This window comes from Dendrobates tinctorius, unplaced genomic scaffold (assembly GCF_039654945.1).
Source record: "Dendrobates tinctorius isolate UK_male_01 unplaced genomic scaffold, ASM3965494v1 ptg000177l, whole genome shotgun sequence".
NCBI classification, from domain to species: domain Eukaryota; kingdom Metazoa; phylum Chordata; class Amphibia; order Anura; family Dendrobatidae; genus Dendrobates; species Dendrobates tinctorius.
The window spans coordinates 1,550,082-1,572,599 of record NW_027361844.1 but is presented as its reverse complement, the minus strand read 5'-3'; the positions used below and the strand labels follow the sequence as shown (position 1 = coordinate 1,572,599).

General features: G+C 47.4%; 1 protein-coding gene across 2 annotated transcripts in view; it reads right to left on the bottom strand.

Moving 5' to 3' along the window:
• The window catches only part of LOC141054217 (aldehyde oxidase-like), a 234,811-nt gene that overhangs the window by 95,140 nt on the left and 117,153 nt on the right, over positions 1-22,518 (bottom strand). For both annotated transcript variants that reach the window (XM_073551447.1, XM_073551448.1), the window contains one exon: positions 4,202-4,326. In XM_073551447.1, coding sequence (XP_073407548.1) covers positions 4,202-4,326 — 125 coding nt within the window. The remainder of the gene's footprint in view (positions 1-4,201; positions 4,327-22,518) is intronic.

The window sequence follows — 22,518 nt, the reverse complement described above, 5'->3', positions numbered from 1 at the left end:
AACCTACCACTGGGACAACGCTCAGGCTTATCCTCCTGAAACTTCTCCAGAGCACGTCTCAAATCAGGCGAGATAGCAGAAAGAACCACCACCTCACCTAAGATGGTAGCAGGCTTGGTCACAATAGGAGAATCGGCCCAAAAACTCTTAGAGGGGGCATCAGCCTTAACGTTCTTAGTGCCCGGGAGAAAGGAGACCACAAAATCAAAATGTGTGAAAAACAAGGCCCACCTGGCCTGTCTCGGATTCAAGCGTTTAGCCGACTCAAGGTAGATCAAATTCTTGTGGTCAGTGAGGACCACAACTTGATGTCTAGCTCCCTCCAACCAATGTCTCCACTCCTCAAATGCCCACTTCATGGCCAACAGTTCTCGATTCCCCACATCATAGTTGCGTTCCGAAGGAGAGAACTTTCGGGAAAAGAAGGCACAGGGGTTCATTTTAGATGTTACAGGACCTTTTTGGGACAAAACAGCTCCTGCACCAGTCTCTGAAGCATCCACCTCCACCTGAAATGGAAGTGAGACATCGGGTTGTCGCAAACCCGGAGAAGAAGTGAACCTCCGCTTCAGCTCCTGAAAAGAAGAAACAGCCTCTGGAGACCAATTCAGCAAATCAGCACCCTTCTTAGTCAAATCAGTCAATGGTTTGGCAATAACAGAAAAATTGGCTATAAACTTACGATAAAAATTAGCAAAACCCAAAAACTTCTGGAGAGCCTTCAAAGAAATGGGCTGCACCCAATCATAAATGGCCTGTACCTTGGCCAGGTCCATTTCAATAGTTGACGGAGACAAAATAAATCCCAAAAATGAAATCTTCTGTACACCAAAAAGACATTTGATCCCTTAACATACAGGGAGTTTTCCCTCAAAATCCGGAACACAGTCCGAACATGTTCCACATGAGAGTCCCAATCCCTGGAAATGATCAAAATATCATCCAAATAGATGATCAGAAACTTATCCACAAAGTCCCGGAAAATATCATTCATGAAGCACTGGAAGACAGAAGGGGCGTTAGTGATCCCAAAAGGCATCACCAGGTACTCAAAATGTCCCTCCAGAGTATTAAACACTGTCTTCCATTCATCCCCATGCTTAATGCAAATAAGATTATACACCCCCCTGAGGTCAAGCTTGGTAAACCAACAAGCACCTTCAACTCTAGAAAATAGGTCAGAAATCAGGGGTAACGGATACTGATATTTAAGAGTAATTTTGTTAAGGGAGCGATAGTCAATACAGGGCCTTAATGAACCATCCTTCTTGGCCACAAAAAAAAAAAACAGCACCCAAGGGTGAAGAGGATGGTCTAATATGACCCTTCTCCAACGACTCCTTAATATAAGAACACATAGCCTAATGTTCGGGTACAGATAAATTAAAAAGTCGACCCTTGGGAAATTTACACCCTGGACTCAGGTCAATTGCACAGTCATAACTCCTATGAGGAGGCAAAGACGCAGACTTACTCTCACTAAACACTTCAGAAAAATCAGCCAAATAGTCAGGAACCTCATGCGACTGGGGAGAGGTGGAGAAAACAGGAGTGTCACTAAGAGCACACCGACAACCCCAACTCACCACAGACACAAATTTCCAATCCAAAACTGGATTATGGATTTGCAACCAGGGGAACCCCAGCACGATGGTATCATGCAAATTATGCAACACCAAAAATCTGCAATTTTCCTGATGGTCTGGGGCGACCCGCATTACCACCTGGGTCCAAAACTGAGGTTTATTCTTCGCCAAAGGAGTAGCATCAATACACCTCAAAGGAATAGGCGTCCGCAGGGGTGTCATAGGGAAACCACAACATTTAGCAAAATCTAAATCCATTAGGTTCAAGGCCGCTCCTGAATTCACAAAGGCTTTAGCAGAAAATGTGGACAGGGAGCAGATAAGTGTAATTGCCAGAAGAAACTTAGGTTGTACACCACCTACAGCAAATGTGTGTGCAAAACGTTTCTCTCGTTTAGGGCAGACAGAAATAATATGACAGGCATCTCCACAGAAAAAACACAGCTTATTACGCCTTCTAAACTCCTGACGTTGCGCCCTAGACAAAACTCTATCACATTGCATAGGTTCAAACATTTGTTCAACAGGTGGCAGCATTTCCCGTGTAATTTTACGTTCACGTAAACGCCGATCAACCTGAATGGCTAATGACATAGAATCGTCAAGACCAGAGGGAACAGGAAATCCCACCATAGTATCTTTTATGGTTTCTGACAAACCCTTCCGAAAGAGAGCTGCCAAGGCACCATCATTCCAAGTGGTGAGGACCGCCCACTTTCGGAATTTTTGACAGTACAGTTCTGCAGAATCTTGACCCTGGCTCAATGCCAACAGGGTCTTTTCAGCTTGATCAATCGCATTAGGTTCATCATACAACAACCCCAAGGCCTGAAAAAATGCATCCACATTAGTTAGAATAGGATCATCTGGTACTAAAGAAAACGCCCAATCCTGGGGATCGCTGCGCAGCAAGGAGATGACAATTTTAACCTGCTGCGCAGAGCTCCCCAATAAGTTAGGCTTCAAGACAAGAAATAATTTACAATTATTCTTAAAATTCAAAAATTTAGACTGATCCCCAAAAAACACATCAGGAGTGGGGATTTTTGGTTCAGCAGCGTGTGAATGAGCAAGATAGGCGGAAAGTCCTCGCACTTCAGCAGCAAGCTGCTCCACACGATCAGACAATTGCTTAAACTCCATCAGAAAAAAAAAAATATTCCTCCTACGGCCTCAGAGAAAAAGAGGAAAAAATATACACAAAAAAAAATTCTGACACTTTTTTTTTTAACAATTCCTTCCTGCTTATGAGTACCCTAGAATCTGCGGTATGGCTGGTGATTCTGTTATGAATGAGTCACCGAGGAGGAAAAAACAAAACACAAACTCAGCTCAGAAAATCAGAGAGGTTGGAAACTAGTGGATTGCAGACCCCTAATCCTATCACACATCTAGCAGTAGCCATGGAGTGTTCCTACGGTGATCCTAGACACCTCGTCACAGCCGGAGATCTAAGTAAGCCTAAAGAGAGAAAAGGGAAAAACTGACTGCCCCAGAGCAGACCCCAAAGCAACAGGCAGCCCCCAACATATAATGACAGTGAAACAAGATGAAAACACTAACACAGATAGAAAGATAGGTTGAGCAAACAATGGGGCCCAAGCTAACTAAAAAGGACAGAAAAGCTGCTGTCTGCAATCCGAGAAAACCCTGTTAAAAATATTACCAACACAACTGATAAGCAAAAAGGACCCTGAAGTCACTAGACTTCAAACCCTATATCAGCACTCAGAATATTCTGAAAGCAGAGCAAAACAGAACACTGATCAAGGAATAAGAATCCAGCACACCCCCGGCCGGGGATGGCTGAACTCAAAAAACAAGGTAAACAAAACCAAAACTAATAAGTTCAATAGCAGAGCAAAAACTTATCTTTGGGAAGCAGGAAGCAGACTGGTCTCCAAGAGTCCAGCAGAGAAATCACCAGCCACTCAGAAGGGCGTCGGCTGCCTTATATCCAGTCTGAAGTTCCTGTTACCCAGTCACAGTCCACCTGATCAGGTGTTTGGTTTCTTTCATCCAAATCAGCCTTACTACCTTCCTTCACCAGAAGAGGGAGATACTCGGACACAAAAGGTGAATGAACAGATGAGCTGACAACAGGTAACATATTATCTAATCACTATTTGTCTCTTATTTATAGACTGCTTTGTTCATCTACCAACACCTTCCCTTGACGAAGCTGCACCGCAGCAATATGCGTGGGGCTTTCCCACACCCCTTTCTCATGACACCACTTACCTATGTCTTCCATCTTGGGTCTTGATCCCACACGGGACCTTGCCTTTGATAGGGACTTACAGGACAAACACCTGGAGTCCCTCTTGGGTTGTCCCATGGCTGCCGCTTCTCACGGAGGTTTTTGAGTATTGTTGATATTGGTTACTTTACCACAGTCTCCTTACATTTGTAACACCCTTGCCCATATTGTTTTCTATATTTAGTTGTATTTAGTGGTGCACCCTACCCTTATTTTTGTGTTGGAGTGTTAACATGCAGTGACAGTTTAAAGTCATGACGGTCATAGCACGTCATGGTATGGGTGTACTGACATTCATTCATGACGTATTACTGTACATGCATCATTGGTTGTAAATGGGTTAATGTTATTTTACCTGTGTTTGAGTTGGATCTTGGGTTGCCAAATACACATCCATTTCTCCATCTTCTCCTTTAGGAACAGCTCGGATACTCTGGGTTTCCATGTAGAAATGTTCCTGGCCACCCATGAAGATTTCTCCTGCAATCATCACAAGAAGGAGAAAAAAGATTAAAGGTCATCTGTTACCAAGTGTTTTCTATGTAATCTGTGAGCAACATGATGTATAGGCTGAGATACTGATTACAGTGATGTGTCACTATCTAGGCTGTGCGTTGTTTCAATAAAAATCAGTGTTTTATCAGCAATAAACTATTGCTGCAGGACTTGGTGTCTCATGTGTGCTGGTCAACTGCTCTGTGTAACCATGCCTCCATCATTGAAAAGCAGTTTTCTGTCAATATACAAAGTACACAGAAGCTGTCAATCAATGGTGTGGGAGGAGTTATACAGGGCTCAGCATTCAGACCGCTGCTCATAAAGTGGATCCCTGGGATCAAGCTCTTTTCTGATGTCACAGTGAGTATTAAAGGGAACCTGTCAGCTGGATTGTGTACACTAACTTGCACAAAGTGTCAGGTCAGCTATCCCTGCGGCGCCATCTTGGAGGAGGAATTTTTTTTTCTTCTCCATTAAGTTGGCACCACTGATGCATGAGCAGTAGCAGCTATCGGATCACAGCTATAGACACAGATAACAGCTACTGCGCAGGTGAGGTGAGTGGCATTTTCAAGTTGATTTTTTTTTTCAAGCTGAATAACATGAATCAAATGTATTATTGGCATATGAAACATGTAATTTTGCTGCAGATGGCTTTTTTTCTATGTAAGTACAGATATTCGTTATGAAAACTAGGGGGCAGGTCAGTGAGGGATCAGTGACCTGTCAGCAGTCTGCATTATCAATACCTAATCAGAGCACCACATAAAGATCCCACAGGCCGCCCCGGAGCACGGGCATATCATTAACTCAAAACTGAAGATAAAGATTAAACAACAACCACAAGACGGATTTCATCAACCAAGGTATCATTGTAATCAGTATAACGGCAGCGACCTGACATTGTGTGTAGGTTACTGTGCACAATCCTGCTCACAGGTTCCCTTTCAGGCCAAACATCCACATTAAGGCCCCGTTACACATAATGTCCCAGCGATCCCACCAACGATCCGACATGGATGGGATCGCTGGGACATCGTTAGGCTGATCGCTGGAGAGCTGTCACAGACAGCCCCTCCAGCGATCAGGACCAGTGAGCAAGCTGGTTTCTAATGTAAACAGCGGGTATCCAAGAGCCACGCGGCTCTTAGAACCTCGCTGTTTACCTCAGATACCAGCGTACAGTGTCACTGATCGTTCGTCTCCCGCTGCCACACGCAGCGATGCGTGCTGGCCAGCGGGAGACCAATGATCAAAAAATGCCCCAGGACGATCCTGCGTGATCAGCGATACCCGGCAGGGGGGCCGGTCGCTGATGTGTGTCACACACAGCGATGTCGCTGGCGAGATCGCTGTGACGTCACAAAAATCAGTGATCTCGCTGTGTGTGACGGGGCCTTTAGATTAACATCAGCTGAAACCTTCGACATTGATGAGTTCGGCCGAGACTATAATGTGTATGTAGGCTCGAGAGATGATTGTCCAGGAAGATAAGCGTCCAACTTGTCCAATTGCAGACTGCTGATCCTTTTGTTCTCTGAGAGATAAGCCATCATCAAAGCAGTCTGGAAGTAGCTCTCTAATAGAGAACACAGGAGCACTTGGCTCTTGTGTATGGGAGAGTCAGGCAAGACAGCTGCCAGGTGAAAGATTGCCCGAACGGCTATCCAAAGCATATGGGGGACTTAAAGGAAACTTGTCATCATAAAAATGCAGTTCAACCTGCAGGCATCATATTATAGAGCCAGGAGAGCAAAATAGATTGATAAATAATATTGTGAGAAAGGATTCAGTATAATCTGTGTTTTCATCATTTAATCCTATGCTGCTTCAGGGTTTTTGATCCAGTGGGCGGTCCCATCAGTGACTGACAGCAATCTCCGTATGCCCACTTAAACAAAGAAAACTGTCAATAATTGATCGGACTGAAAATCCCAGAAAGAGCAGAGGTTTAAATAATTAAACTACAGGTTATACTGAATCTTTTCCCAAAAAACTATATACAGTGGGTACGGAAAGTATTCAGGCCCCTTTACATTTTTCACTCTTTGTTTCATTGCAGCCATTTGGTAAAATCAAAAAAGTTCATTTTTTTTCTCATTAACCCCTTAATCCCATATGACATACTATCCCATCCATGTGCCCTGGGACTTAACTCCCAGGGACGGGATAGTACGTCATAGCGATCAGCGGCGCCCACGTGGTGAGCGCCGCTAATCGCGGCCGGGTGTCAGCTGATTATCACAGCTGACACCAGGCACAATGTGTCAGGGGCGGTCACGGACCGTCCCCGACACGTTAACCCCTTGCACACCGCGATCAAACACGAGCGCGGTGTACCGGGGGTTAAAGGGAAGCATCGGCAGGGAGGGGGTTCCCTCCGTGCTTCCCTTAGCCCCCCCAGCAGCGCAATGTGCAGCGCTGCTGCGGGGGGCTCCTTCCCTGCAGGCCCCCGAATCCAAGATGGTGACGGGGACCTTTGGGGGCCTGCAGGGAGCTGGCTTCCTCAGTGCCTGCAAAGCACAGGCACGAGGAAGCCTGCCGCACTGCCTGTGACAGATCGCTGATCTGTCACAGTGATCTGTCACAGGACAGTGATGTCCCACCTGGGACAATGTAATAAAGTTAAAAAAAAGTGTTAAAATAATTTTTACAAAATCGCCAAATAAAGTAGAAAAAAAAATTATTCCCCCAATAAATTCATTTTTTGGAAATAAAAAAAAAAAATAAATAAAAGTACACATATTTGGTATCGGTGCATCCGTAACGACTTGCCCTATAAAACTGTCCCATTAGTTAACGCCTTTAGCGAACCCCTTAAAAAATAAAAAACTAAGCAAAAAATAATGATTTATTATCATACCGCCGAACAAAAAATGCAATAACGCGCGATCAAAAAGACGGATATAAATATCCATGGTACCGCTGAAAATGTCATCTTGTCCCGCAAAAAACGAGCCACCATACAGCATCATCAGCGAAAAAATAAAAAAGTTATAGCTCGCAGAATAAAGCGATGCAAAAATAATTATTTTTTATATAAAATAGTTTTCATTGCATAAAAGCGCCAAAACATAAAAAAATGAAATAAATGTGGTATCGCTGTAACCGTACTGACCCAAAGAATAAAGCCGCTTTATCAATTTTATCGCACGCAGAACGGTGTAAACGCACCCCCCCAAAAGAAATTCATGAAACGCTGTTTTTTGTTCATTCTGCGTCCCAAAAATTGGAATAAAAAGCGATCAAAAAGTGTCACGTGCCCGAAAATGGTACCAATAAAAACGTCAACTCGTTCCGCAAAAAATAAGACCTCAGGTGACTCGGTGGGTCAAAATATCGAAAAATTATAGCTCTCAAAATGTGGTGATGCAAAAACTATTTTTACAATAAAAAGCGTCTTTTAGCGTGCGACAGCTGCCAAACATAAAAACCGCCATAAATAGTAAATCAAACCCCCCGTTATCACCCCCTTAGTTAGGGAAAAATAATAAAATAGAAAAAATGTATGTATTTCCATTTTCCCATTAGGGTTAGGGCTAGGGTTAGGGCCAGGGCTACGGTTAGGGCTAGGGTTAGGGCTGAGATTAGTGTTAGGGGTGTGTTGGGGTTAGGGTTGGAGTTAGAATTGGGGGTTTTCACTGTTTGGGCACATCAGGTGCTCTCCAAATGCAACATGGCGTCCGATCTCAATTCCAGCCAATTCTGAGTTGAAAAAGTCAAATGGTGGTCCTTCCCTTCCAAGCTCTGCCATGCGCCCAAACAGTGTTTTACCCCCACATATGGGGTATCAGCCTACTCAGGACAAATTTCAAAACAACTTTTGGGGTCGAATTTCTCCTGTTACTAGTGTTGAGCATTCCGATACCGCAAGTATCGGGTATCGGCCGATATTAGCGGTATCGGAATTCCAATACTGACTTCCGATAGTTTCGTCATATCGGATACCGGAATCGGAAGTTCCCATCATGCTATGAGCCTGCTTGCTTTGATTAAGCCAATGGGAATCCTCCGAAGTGTGTGCACATCCTGTTAGGCATGTAGGCATGTTAGCTATTGGCATGGCTGTGATTGGCTGCCGAAATGATGTCATGATGCACTATAAAAGCCACCGCAACCGCCATTTCTGGTTCACTCTGCTGTGAATTCAGTTAGGGACAGGCTGCTGTAGAAGACTGTGAGGGACAGTTAGAAATAGCGATTCCACCAAACTTCTAGTGCTTTACCCAGGCTACATAAACCACCACTGTAGCCTTCTTTGCCCTAGCAGCAGTGTTCACAGCTGTCTGCAAGGGCTGTGTGAGTGCAGCTCACGCTGTGGAGTGGGTCCTGCAGCCACGTCAGGCTGTAGGCCACCCAGTGTGATCACTGCTGCCTCATACATCTTTTAATTTTTGAGCTGCATTTTTTACATAATTTCAATCTAGTGTGCTTCCATCCGTATCCATATACGTTGGTTGCAAACACTAGTAGTAGACAGCGGAGCCTTTCTGCAGCCTTTCAGTGCTAGTGTCCACTTTGCTGCACTGTTCACGGCTGTCTGAGAGGTCTCTGACTGTGTGTGAGTGCAGCTCACGCTGAGTAGTGTGTCCTGCAGCTACGTCTGGTTGTAGGACGCTCAGCGTGCGTCAGTGCCACACACATATTTGTATTTGAGTGCAGCTCATTTTTTCTTCTATTAGTGTGCATCCATACGTCTCCATCTACGGTGGTTGCAAACACTATATAGGAGTACACAGCGGAGCCTTTCTGCAGCCTGTCAGTGCCAGTGCCCACTTAGCTGCACTGTTCACAGCTGTCTGAGAGGTCTCTGACTGTGTGTGAGTGCAGCTCACGCTGAGTAGAGTGTCCTGCAGCTACGTCTGGTTGTAGGACGCTCAACGTGCGTAACTGCCTCACACATATTTGTCTTTGAGTGCTGCTCATTTTTTCTTCTCCTATTAGTGTGCATCCATCCATATCCATCAACATTGGTTGGTTGCAAACACTATATAGGAGTAGATAGAGGAGCCTTTTTTTCTGGCTTGTGCCCTGCCGGCGCAGCCAGATTAGTATTGCCCAATTTTTTTGGAGCCTCATCTTTTGCATTGTAGGTTACCTGCCTGCATTGTAATAGCTCCAAAAAGTTGGTGATACTATCAGTTTCAATTCTTTGTTCACATACTTTGAGTTTGTTTCCAACAAAGAAACCACAAAAAAAGTTCACCAAACACTACATTTGGAACTTGTGTAGGCCACATCAGCTCCTATTAAAGTGTAGTCCACACACACACACACTTCATAAAATTAGTGTTTCTTGTACCTGTAACCAGCTGTTCAGGAATAAGCACACTAAGGCCCCCCCTTTGTACTTTTCTGCCTATCTTAAGCAGTCTGGCAAGATGAAGAAGGCAGGGAGTAAGGCGCGTGCGCGTGGGCGTGGAGTTTCAGCAGGGAGAGGATGTGGGGATTCTGCAGGGAGAGGACGTGGGGATTCTGCAGGTAGAGGACGTGGGGATTCTGGGCCTGCTGCGGGCACCAGTGGATCAGCATCCCACAGTTTTAGCAGGCAACAGTCCTTTATGCGCAGCTTTGTAGGACCTCACCGTACCCCACTGCTGCGGGAGGAACAAATTGAAGCCATTGTCGGATGGATGGCAGCTAACGCATCGACTTCAATTACTTCCGCATCCTCTCAGGACCAGAGCACCAAAGAGCAACCATCTGTCTCTTCACCACCTGCCAAAGTGCCCAGGCAGTCAGAGAGACATGGACAGGAGCCATCACAGTCTCTACTTCTGTTCTCGGAATCTGTTGGCTTGGAAAGAGGGGGCCAGCCAAGCAGCATTCCTGAATGTGAAGAAGAGGGAGTATGCAGTGATGCGCACCTTCTTTGTCCCTCTGAATCTGAAGAGGCGAGTGGGCCAGTGCCTATGGTCAGCACACCTCAGTACGCATCAGATGATGACGAGACTCAGTTGCCACTTTCTGTTGCGTACGGTGCTGGCGAGGCAACCCCGGAGAAGCAGCTGTTTGAAGAGGGGAGGGAAGATGATGAGGTCCTTGACCCATCATGGCGTGAGGAACAGGAAGGTGGTGGGAGCAGCTCGGAGGAAGAGATTCCCCTACCGGCCAAAACAGGAGGCAGAGGGAGGGGGAAGACTTGGTTGCCTGTACCCTCCACTTCGGCACCCGTTAGGAGCATTCCTCATTCCAAAGGCAAAACGGGCGCTCCCAAGACTTGCAGTGCGTGGTCCTTTTTTGACACAGTTGCAGATGACATTTGCTTTGTCAAATGCAAGCTGTGTCATCAGAAAGTCAAAAAAGAGGGAGAAATGTCAGCAACCTCAATACCACAAATATGTGGAAACATGTGCGCACCAAGCACGAGTTGGAGTTGCAGAGACACCCTGAAGACGTAGGCCAACGTACAGCACCACCTACCACCTCTTCAGTTCATGTTGGGGCCTCTTCCTCTAGCTCACACACTGCTGGTTCGGCTTCCTCACAGGATCGCCAAGGAAGAACCTCTGCCACTGTTGTCCGGAGACCCTGTCAGATTCCACCCATAGCAGCACGTTCCCATCCATCACAGCCATCGGTAGCACAGGCATGGGATAAAAGGCGCCCTTACTCGGCAAACCATCCCCGAGCACAGTCTCTGAACGCTGGCATTGCCAAACTTCTGGCAGTTGAAATGCTGTCATTCAGGCTGGTGGACACTGACACCTTCCGGGACTTAATGGCATTGGCAGTCCCCCAATACAACGTGCCCAGCCGCTTTTATTTCAGCAGGCGAGCCGTCCCTGCCCTGCAGAAACATGTTGAGGGCAAAATAAAACATGCGCTACTAAACGCCGTTAGTAGCAAGGTCCACCTGACCACCGATGCGTGGACCAGTAACCATGGACAGGGACGATACCTTTCCCTCACTGCCCACTGGGTCAATGTTGTGGAGCCGGGTACAGATCTGGAGAGTGGCGCTGTACGTGTTCTTCCAACGCCACGGATTGCAGGACTCCAGTCTGTACACAGACTCCTCCTCCTACTCAAGTTCCTCAGAAACAGCAGAGCAGGAGCCTGTTACGACCGATATGAGCACAGCCGTGGCCAAACGTCAACAGGCTGTACTCAAATTAATTTCTTTGGGGAATCGAAGCCACACAGCGCAGGAGCTCTGGAATGCTATCAAGCAGGAGAGCGATGTGTGGTTTGGGCCAGCGAATCTCCAGCCGGGCTTGGTAGTGTGTGACAATGGCCGAAATCTGGTGGCAGCTCTTGGCCTAGGCAACCTCACACACATCCCATGTCTGGCACATGTGCTTAACTTGGTCGTGCAGAGCTTTCTGAGGGACTATCCGGATCTTGATGCACTGTTGCACAAGGTCCGCATAGAGTGCGCTCACTTGCGGCATTCCAGCACGGCAAGATCGCGCCTCGCTCTGCAGCGACGATTTGGCCTTCCGGAACATCGCATCATATGTGACCTACCCACCCGGTGGAATTCAACGTTACATATGTTGGAGCGGTTGTGTGAGCAGCAGGCAGCAGTTATGGGAATGTGGACAGAGCAGGCGACATTGCCGGACACACATCAGGGGATTAACTGACCGGACTGAACACCTGGAACACAGGAACAAGTGTGGATTGTGCAGACGCCACTTCGGAGCTGTAACTGGCGGGGTTGGAGGACAGGGGAAATACGAAAATCAGTGAAAGCCACAGGCCTAAGTGGAGCACGGTTAAAATTAGTAGAAGTCTACAACCGATCTTAAAATTTCTTCAATGCAGCCTCAGCCTGCTCCGTGCTTGTCCCTGGGCTTCAACACAGCCAGTTGTTGCTCGGAAGTGCCGTCTTCACAGAGTAAAACACTAGCTCCTGTGTTTGTGGGGTTCAGTAACGTCAGCTGTTCCCCTGCTGTTTTGATGGCAATCTGTCCTGCTGCCTCCCAATTGACAGCACATCAGGCCTCAGCCTGCTAAGTGCTTGTCCCTGGGCTCCAACATTGCCAGTTGCTGCTCATAACTGACTTTGGCATGGGTACTCCCTCCTGCCCAGCTTGGTTCCAGCCCTGCCTGCTGTTTCCGGGAAGTGTCAATGTCAGTTTGCCACCCCAAGTTGCCATGTCGTGTTGCGGTTGGGTTAGCCGAAGCTAGGGTGCCAGCAGTTTAGGTGCTTCCTATGTGGACTGCGGGTTCTGGTAAGAAAGGCTTGTTCCATAGTGCCAGTAGGACAAGCACCCCCTGTAGGACTGTGTGATTCGGTAACAGCGACCAGCTTGCGGCATGCCAACTTTGCTTTTCAGGGGTAACTTCAGCTGCCCCTCCGGGTTCCAGCACCGTCAGCTGGTTCTCGGCAGAGCCTTTGGCCTAGGTGCCTCCATCTCGGTATCCGAGTTCCGGCAACGTCTGCTGGTCCTTGGTAGTGCTTTGTAGCACAGGTACCTCCTGCTTAGTAACCGGGTTCCAGCACCGTCAGCTGGTCCTCGGTTGTGCCATTGGCTCTTATTCCTTCTGCTGCCCCTCCGGGTGCCAGCACTGTCAGCTGGTCCTCGCTATTTCCATTTGCTCTTGCAGCTTATGCTACCCATCCGGGTTCCAGCACCGTCAGCTGGTTCTCGGCAGAGCCTTTGGCCTAGGTGCCTCCATCTCGGTATCTGAGTTCCGGCAACGTCTGCTGGTCCTTGGTAGTGCTTTGTAGCACAGGGACCTCCTGCTTAGTAACCGGGTTCCAGCACCGTCAGCTGGTCCTCGGTTGTGCCATTGGCTCTTATTCCTTCTGCTGCCCCTCTGGGTGCCAGCACTGTCAGCTGGTCCTCGCTATTTCCATTTGCTCTTGCAGCTTATGCTACCCATCCGGGTTCCAGCACCGTCAGCTGGTTCTCGGCAGAGCCTTTGGCCTAGGTGCCTCCATCTCGGTATCCGAGTTCCGGCAACGTCTGCTGGTCCTTGGTAGTGCTTTGTAGCACAGGTACCTCCTGCTTAGTAACCGGGTTCCAGCACCGTCAGCTGGTCCTCGGTAGTGCCATTGGCTCTTGTTCCTTCTGCTGCCCTTCCGGGTGCCAGTACCGTCAGCTGGTTCAAGAGGACAAAGAACAGGAAGACAACCACCAAGATGCAGAACAACAAGAGAGAGACGACAAAGAAGCATAAAAAAACAAAGCAGAAGAACATTAAGCATAAGACTAATACTCTGAGCAAATGATATTATCTTATTTATAAGCAGAAGAAGACTAAGCAGTGTATGGGGGTGAGTCCGTTCCTCCTCGTGGTGCCCCTGGAAAAGGCCTGCTACTGCAGGCCAAACTGAACGCGGACAAATCCTGTTGTAAATCTTTTGTGACAGGCAGAACGGAAGGTGTAAACTTCTAATGTTTCTAGATAACAACTACAGGAATGCCTGACACAAAGAATATGATGAAGAAGAATAGGAAGAAGATGAAGATTGAAGAAGTTGAATATGTAGAATAATAATTGTTGAATAAGAAGAATATGAAGAATGTAAGAAAAGGAAGAAGAAGAAGAATGTAAAAAAAGGAAGTAGAAGAATTTAAAAAAAGGAAGAAGAAGAAGAATGTAAAAAAAGGAATAAGAAGAAGAATGTAAAAAAAGGAAGTAGAAGAATGTAAAAAAAGGAAGAAGAAGAAGAAGAATGTAAAAAAAGGATTAAGAAGAAGAAGGTAAAAAAAGGAAGAAGAATAAGAAAGAAGAAGAAAGAAGAAAGAAGAAGAAGACATACATGTCTGGCAAAATATAAATGAGGCTAACATAGTCAATATCTTTGTAACTCCTAACGTCTTTAAAAAAAAAGTTTAATTCCTGCTATTCCATTTGATTGGGCTAAACCTCTATGGCTTTAATGTCTCCTCCACCTCCCACAATACATTCTACATTATTCTTAGTTGTTTTTCTTCATGTAGAATTAACCTACAAGGAAAGAAAGGGTTTTTTTTAATTCCGATATTTTGGCCCCATTGACTTGCATTGGTTGCCGGTATCGGAATCGGCGATACCGATACTTTTTTTTTTAAGATCGGCCGATCCATTCCGATCCGATATTTTCTAGTATCGCCTGGTATCGCTCAACTCTACCTGTTACCCTTGGGAAAATAAAAAAATTGGAGGACTAATTGATCATGTTTGTGGAAAAAACAAGATTTTTTTATTTTCATGCCCGGGCATTATAAACTTCTGTGAAGCCCTTTGGGGTTCAAAGTGCTCACCACACATCTAGATAAGTTCCTTAGGGGGTCTAGTTTCCAAAATGGGGTCATTTGTGGGGGGTTTCCACTGTTTAGGTACATTAGGGGCTCTCCAAAGGCAACATGACACCCGCAGACCATTCCATCAAAGTCTGCATTCCAAAACGTCACTACTCCCCTTCCGAGCCCCGACGTGTGCCCATACAGTAGTTTTCTCCCACATATGGGGTGTCAGCGTACTCAGGACAAATTGGACAACAACTTTTGGGGTCCAATTTCTCCTGTTACCCTTGGGAAAATAAAAGGGGACTAAAAGATCAAGCTTGTGGAAAAAATACGATTTTTTTATTTTCACGCCCAGTCGTAATAAACTTCTGGGAAGCACTGGGGGGTTCAAAGTGCTCACCACACAACTAGATAAGTTCCTTAGGGGGTCTAGTTTCCAAAATGGAGTCACTTGTGGGGGGTTTCGACTGTTTAGGTACATCAGGGGCTCTCCAAAAGCAACATGACACCCGCAGACCATTCCATCAAAGTCTGCATTCCAAAACGTCACTACTTCCCTTCCGAGCCCTGACGTGTGCCCATACAGTAGTTTTCTCCCACATATGGGGTGTCAGCGTACTCAGGACAAATTGGACAACAACTTTTGTTGTCCAATTTCTCCTGGTACCCTTGGGAAAATAAAAAAATTGGTGACTAAAAGATCATGTTTGTGGAAAAAGTACGATTTTTTTATTTTCACGCCCGGGCGTTATAAACTTCTGTGAAGCACTGGAGGGGTCAAAGTGCTCAACATACATCTAGATAAGTTCGTTGGGGGGTCTAGTTTCCAAAATGGTGTCATTTGTGGGGGGTTTCCACTGTTTTGGTACATCAGGGGCTCTCCAAACGCGACATGGTGTCCGATCTCAATTCCAGCCAAAAACGTCAAATGGCGCTGCTTCCCTTCCGAGCTCTGCCATGCGCCCAAATAGTGGTCTACCCCCACATATGGGGTATCAGCGTACTCAGGACAAATTGCACAATAGCTTTTATGGTCCTGTTACCCTTGGAAAAATAAGAATTGAGGGTGAAAAGATCATTTTTGTGGAAAAAATATGATTTTTTAATTCTACCGCTGTACGTTATAAACTTCTGTGACGCCCTTGTGGGTTCAAAGTTCTCACCACATATCTAGATAAGTTCCTTTGGGGGTCTAGTTACCAAAATGGGGTCACTTGTGGGGGGTTTCCACTGTTTAAGTACATCAGGGGCTCTCCAAACGTGACATGGCGTCCGATCTGAATTCCAGCCAATTTTGCATTGAAAAAGTCAAACGGCGCTCCTTCCCTTCTGAGCTCAGCCATGCGCCGAAACAGTGGTTCCCCCCCACATATCAGGTATCAGCATACTCAGGACAAATTGCACAATAAATTTTGCAGTCCATTTTCTCCTGTCACCCTTGGTAAAATAAAAAAAATTGAACCTGAAGTATTTTTTTTGTGAAATAAAGTTAAATGTTCGTTTTTTTTTAAATATTCAAAAAATTCCTGTGACGCACCTAAAGGGTTAATAAACTTCTTGAATGTGGTTTTGAGCACCTTAAGGGGTGCAGTTTTTAGAATGGTGTCACTTTTGGGTATTTTCTATCATATAGACCCCTCAAGGTGGCTTCAAATGTGATGTGGTCCGGAAAAATAAAATGGTGTTGCAAAAATGAGAAATCGCTGGTCATTTGAATGAAATTTTACCACTAACATGAAGTACAATATGTCACGAGTAGTGTTGAGCATTCCGATACCACAAGTATCGGGTATCGGCTGATATTCGCTGTATCGGAATTCCGATATTTAGTTCCGATACTTTTTTCATATCGAATACCGGAATCGGAAGTTCCCATAATGCTAGGAGCCCGCTCGATTTGATTCAGCCAATGGGGATCCTCAGAAGTGTGGGCACATCCTGTTAGGCATGTAGGCATGTTAACTACTGGCATGGCTGTGATTGGCTGCTGACATGATGTCATGATGCACTATAAAAACCGCAGCAGCCGCCATTTCGGGTTCACTCTGCTGTGAATTCAGTTAGGGACAGGCTGCTGTTGAAGACTGTGAGGGACAGTTAGAAATAGCGATCATCAAACATATCTATTGCTCTACCCAGGCTACATAATCCACCACTATAGCATTTTTGTAGCCCAGCAGCGCTGTTTTAATAGCTGTCTGCAAGGGCTGTGTGAGTGCAGACCCACGCTGTGTAGTGTGTCCTGCAGGTACGTCTGCTTGTAGGCCGCCCAGCGCGTGTCTCTGCCTCATACACATTTTTCTTTTATTGCTGCTTTTTTTTCTCCTGTATAGTGTGTCTCCATACGTATCCATATACGTTGGTTGCAAACACTAAAGGAGTGGACAGCGGAGCCTTTCAGCAGCCTTTCAGTGCTATAGCCCATTTCTCTGCACTGTTTTTGGCTGTCTGATAGGTCTCTCTGTGTGTGAGTGCAGCTCACGTTGCAGTGTGTTCTACAGCCACCGCTGGTTGTAGTCCGCTCAGCGTGCGTCACTGCTTCATACATAGTCCTTTTTTTGCAGCTAATTTGTCCAGATTTTTGCTCCAATATTAGTGTGCTTCCATCCGCATCCATTGTCATTGGTTGGTTGCAAACACTATATAGGATTAGATAGAGGAGCCTTCTTGCTGGCTTGTGCCCTTCAGGGCCAGCCAGACTAGTATCACCCTATTTTTTGGAGCCTCATCAATTGCATTGTAGGTTAGCTTCCTGCATTGTAATCGCTCCAAAAAGTTTGTGATACTATAGCTTTCAAACTTTGGTCACATCCTTTATTTCCTTTTTTTTGGGGGGGGAAATAAAAGTTCACCAAACACTCCACTTTAGAGTTGTGTAGGCCACATTAGATCATATTAAAGTGTAGTACACACACTCTTAGCAAAATTAGTGTTTCTTATACTGGTTAGCAGGTGTTCAGGAATAAGAACACTAAGCCCCCCTTTTTTACTTTTCTGCCTATCTTTATCAGTCTACCAAGATGAAGAAGGCAGGGAGTAAGGCAAATGGTCATGGCCGTGGAGTTTCAGCAGGGAGAGGACGGGGGGATTCAGCAGGGAGAGGCCGTGGGGATTCGGTGTCTGCTGCGGCCACCAGTGACCCGACATCCCCCACTTTTACCAGGCAACAGTCCTTCATGCGCAGCTTTGTAGGACCTCGCCGTACCCCACTGCTGCGTGACGAACAAATTGAAGCCGTTGTCGGATGGATGGCAGCGAACGCATCCACTTCAATGATTTCCGCATCCTCCCAGGGCCAGAGCACTGGAGAGCAACCATCTGTCTCTTCACCACCTGCCAAATTGCCCAGGCAGTCTGAGAGCCCTGGACAGGAGCCATCTCAATCTTTACTTCTGTTCTCAGAATCTGTTGGCTTGGAAAGAGGTGGCCAGCCAAGCAGCATTCTAGAGCGTGAAGAAGAGGGAGTATGCAGTGATGCGCAACTGCTTTGTCCCTCTGAATCTGAAGAGGCGGGTGGGCCAGTGCCTATTGTCAGCACACCTCAGTACTCATCTGATGATGATGAGACTCAGTTGCCAATTTCTGGTGCGTACGGTGCTGGCGAGACAACCCAGGACCAGCCGGTGCTTGAAGAGGGGAGTGGAGATGATGAGGTCCTTGACCCATCATGGCGTCAGCCACAGGAAGGTGGTGGGAGCAGCTCTGAGGAAAAGATTCCCCGAATGGCCAAAAGAGGAGGGAGAGGGCGGGGGCAGACTTGGTTGCCTGTAGCCTCCACTTTGGCACCCGTGAGGAGCAATCCTCTTCCAAAACAGAAAACGGGCGCTCCCAGGACTTGCAGTGCGTGGTCTTTTTTTGACACAGTTGCAGATGACATTTGCTTTGTCAAATGCAAGCTGTGTTATCAGAAAGTTAAACGAGGGAAAAATGTGAGCAACCTCAATACCACAAATATGTGGAAACATGTGCGTACCAAGCACGAGGTGGAGTTACACAGACACACTGAAGATGTAGGCCAACCTTCAGTAGCACCTACCACCTCTTCAGCTCGTGTTGGGGCCTCTTCCTCCAGCTCACACACAGCTGGTTCGGCTTCCTCACTGGAACGCCATGGAAGAACTTCTGCCACTGTTGTCCAGAGACCCAGTGAAATTCCACCCACTGAACCACGTTCTCAGTCATCAGCACACTCCCAGGCCACTCACCAGCAATCGGTAGCACAGGCATGGGAGAAAAAGCGGCCATACTCGGTAAACCATCCCCGAGCACTGTCTCTGAATGCCGGCATTGCCAAACTACTGGCCCTTGAGATGCTGTCATTCAGGCTGGTGGAGACTGACACCTTCCGGAACTTGATGTCATTGGCAGTTCCACAATACAATGTGCCCAGCCGCTTTTATTTCAGCAGGCAAGCCGTCCCTGCCCTGCAAAAGCATGTGGAGGGAAAAATTAAAAATGCGCTACTAAACGCCGTCAGTAGCAAGGTCCACCTGACCACCGATGCATGGACCAGTAGCCATGGACAGGGACGATACCTTTCCCTCGCTGCCCATTGGGTCAATGTTGTGGAGCCGGGTACAGTTCTGGAGAGTGGCTCTGTACATATTCTGCCAACTCCAAGGATTGCAGGAATGCAGTCTGTACATATTGAGTCCTCCTCCTACTCTAGTTCCTCGGAATCAGCACTGCATGAGCCTGTTAGGCCAGATATGAGCACAGGTGTGGCCAAACGTCAACAGGCCGTCCTTAAATTAATTTATTTGGGGAATCGGAGCCACACAGCACAGGAGCTCTGGAATGCCATCAAGCAGGAGAGCGATGTGTGGTTTGTGCCAGCGAATCTCCAGCCAGGTTTGGTAGTGAGTGACAATGGCCGAAATCTAGTGGCAGCTCTGGGCCTAGGCAACCTCACTCACATACCATGTCTGGCACACGTGCTCAATTTGGTCGTGCAGAGCTTTCTGAGGGACTATCCGGATCTTGATGCACTGCTGCACAAGGTTCGCCTAGAGTGTGCTCACTTGCGGCGTTCCAGCATGGCAAGATCGCGCATTGCATCTCTGCAATGCCGATTCCGCCTGCCAGAACATCGCATCATATGTGACCTCCCCACCAGGTGGAATTCAACTTTACATATGTTGGAGCGGTTGTGTGAGCAGCAGGCAGCAGTAATGGAGTACCAGCTGCATCAGGCACAAACAAGTCGCACTGTGCGACGGACACACTTCACCACCACTGAGTGGGCCACTATGAGGGACCTCTGCCAAGTTTTGCATGCCTTCGATGACTCCACGCGGATGGCCAGTGCAGATGATGCACTAGTCAGCATGACTGTCCCGCTTATCTGTCTGCTTCAAAAAACCTTACAAGCACTAAGTGAGGAGGTTTTTGAAGAGGTCGAGGATGAGGAGTCAGAAATGCCATCTGCTTCTGGCAAGTCTGCGCAACGTGCTTCCACACAAAGGCCCAGGCAGGGGACACTTAGTGAGGAGGATGACGAGGAGTCAATGGAGGAGGAGGAACACATCTCTCCAGAGGAGGGAGGTACACCAGGCTCTAGTAGTCAGTGTGTACAGCGAGGGTGGGGTGATGCTGAGCAGGCTGAGATGCTGCCTCAAGCTGGGGACAGCGTTTCCGGTCCAGTTGGCAGTCTGCAGCACATGGTTGATTTCATGCTGCAGTGCTTGTTACATGACCGCCGCATCGCCAACATTCTCCACACGGCTGACTATTGGGTGTACACCCTCTTAGATCCTCGCTACCGGGACAACTTACAAAGCCTCATACCACAGTTGAACCGGGAGCGTAAAATGCGGGAGTACCAAGAAACACTTGTGCAGGCCATCATGTTCTCCATTCCCCCCGCAAATGTTGCTGGTAGTGCTTTTCAAAGCAGCCATGTGGGTAGAGGCAGTGGAGGAAGCTCTGCACAAAGAGGTAGCAGAGGCAGTGCCGCAGGACAAGGCAAGGCCAGTATGGCCCAAATGTGGAAAAGTTTTGTGGGACCGCCACAAACGGCTACACCATCACAGACGGCTCCAGTCAGCAGGAGGCAACGTTTCCGTCAGATGGTGACAGACTACTTGTCTTGTCCTGTTAGTGTACTCCCAGACGGCTCTTCCCCATTCAAGTATTGGGTCTCTAAGCTGGATACATGGCCAGAGCTCAGCCAGTATGCATTGGAGGTGCTGGCTTGCCTTGCTGCCAGTGTATTATCGGAACGTGTCTTTAGTGCTGCAGGTGGTGTGGTAACAGACCGTCGCACGTGACTATCCGCCGATAATGTTGACCGGCTTACTTTTGTGAAAAAGAACAAGGCCTGGATCTCACCTGAATTTGCCAGTCCTCTTCCAGAATAAATCATTGGCTGGCAACAGGATCCAGGTCTACTGTTGTGTTCATGTTTCTAAGACCTGAACTTTATTACCTGGGCTACAGCAACGCCCGTTGATGCTCAGAAGTGCTGTCCACACAGACAAAACACTCGCTCATGTGTAAGTGGGGTTTGGTAACGTCAGCTGATCCCCTGCTGTGTGTATGGCAAAGTGTCCTGCTCCCTCCACAGTCAAAGTACCTCAGATTTAAACCTGGCTCCAAGTAGGCCTCGGCCTACTACCTGATTTTCCCCGGGCTCCGACACCGCCAGTTGGTGCTCAGAAGTGCTGTATGCACAGACAAAACACTCGCTCATGTGTAAGTGGAGTTTGGTAACGTCAGCTGATCCCCTGCTGTGTATATGGCAAAGTGTCCTGCTCCCTCCACAGTCAAAGTACCTCAGATTTACACCTGGCTCCAAGTAGGCCCCGGCCTACTACCTGATTTTCCCTGGGCTCCGACACCGCCAGTTGGTGCTCAGAAGTGCTGTCCGCACAGACAAAATACTCGCTCATGTGTAAGTGGGGTTCGGTAACGTCAGCTGATCCCCTGCTGTGTGTACGGCAAACTCTCCTGCTGCCTACAACTTCTGACTACCTCTGATTTAATATGTTCTCTGATTTGCCCTCTGTCTCCACTCTGTTTTGAGTATTTCCTCCGGCCTACAACACCGCCTGTTTCTGCTCTCTAGTGCCGTCTGCACAATCAACACTTGTTCCTGTGTTACCTGGGTCCTGTAACATCTGCTCATCTCCAGAGTTGAGTCCGGCAATGTCTCCTGCTTTGTCTACATTCCCACTACTTGTAGTGGAAAAGTGGACAGAGCAGGAGACATTGCCTGACTCACCTCTAGGGAGAAGCTGCTGTTACAGAACCCCAGTAACACAGGAACAAGTGTTGGTTGTGCAGACGGCATTTCAGAGTAGCAACTGGCGTGGTTGGAAGCCAGAGGAAATACTCGAAACAGAGTGAAGCCACCAGAGGCCTAATTGGAGTACGTTGATAGTTAGTAGTAGTGTAGAAACAATCGAAAACTGCCACCAAGTAGGCCTCAGCCTACTACCTGATTTTCCCTGGGCTCCGACACCGCCAGTTGGTGCTCAGAAGTGCTGTCCACACAGAAAAAAACACTTGTTCATGTGAAAGTGGGGTTCGGTAATGTCAGCTGATCCCCTGCTGTGTGGAGTGCAATGTGTCCTGCTCCCTCCAAAGTCAAAATACCTCCGATTTACACCTGGCTCCTAGTAGGCCTCGGCCTGCACCATGATTGTCCCTGGGCTCCAACAACGCCAGTTGGTGCTCGGAAGTGCTGTCCACACAGAAAAAAACACTCGTTCATGTGAAAGTGGGGTTCGGTAACGTCTGCTGATCCCCTGCCGTGTGTACGGCAAACTCTCCTGCTGCCTCCAAATTCAAACAACGTCTTATCTTAAACTGCCTCCAAGTAGGTCTCAGCCTACAAAATGACTATCCCTGGGCTCCAACATCGTCAGTTGTTGCTCGGAAGTGCTGTCCACACAGAAAAAAACACTCGTTCATGTGAAAGTGGGGTTCGGTAACATCAGCTGATCCCCTGCTGTGTGGAGGGCAAACTGCTGCTGCCTCCAAATTG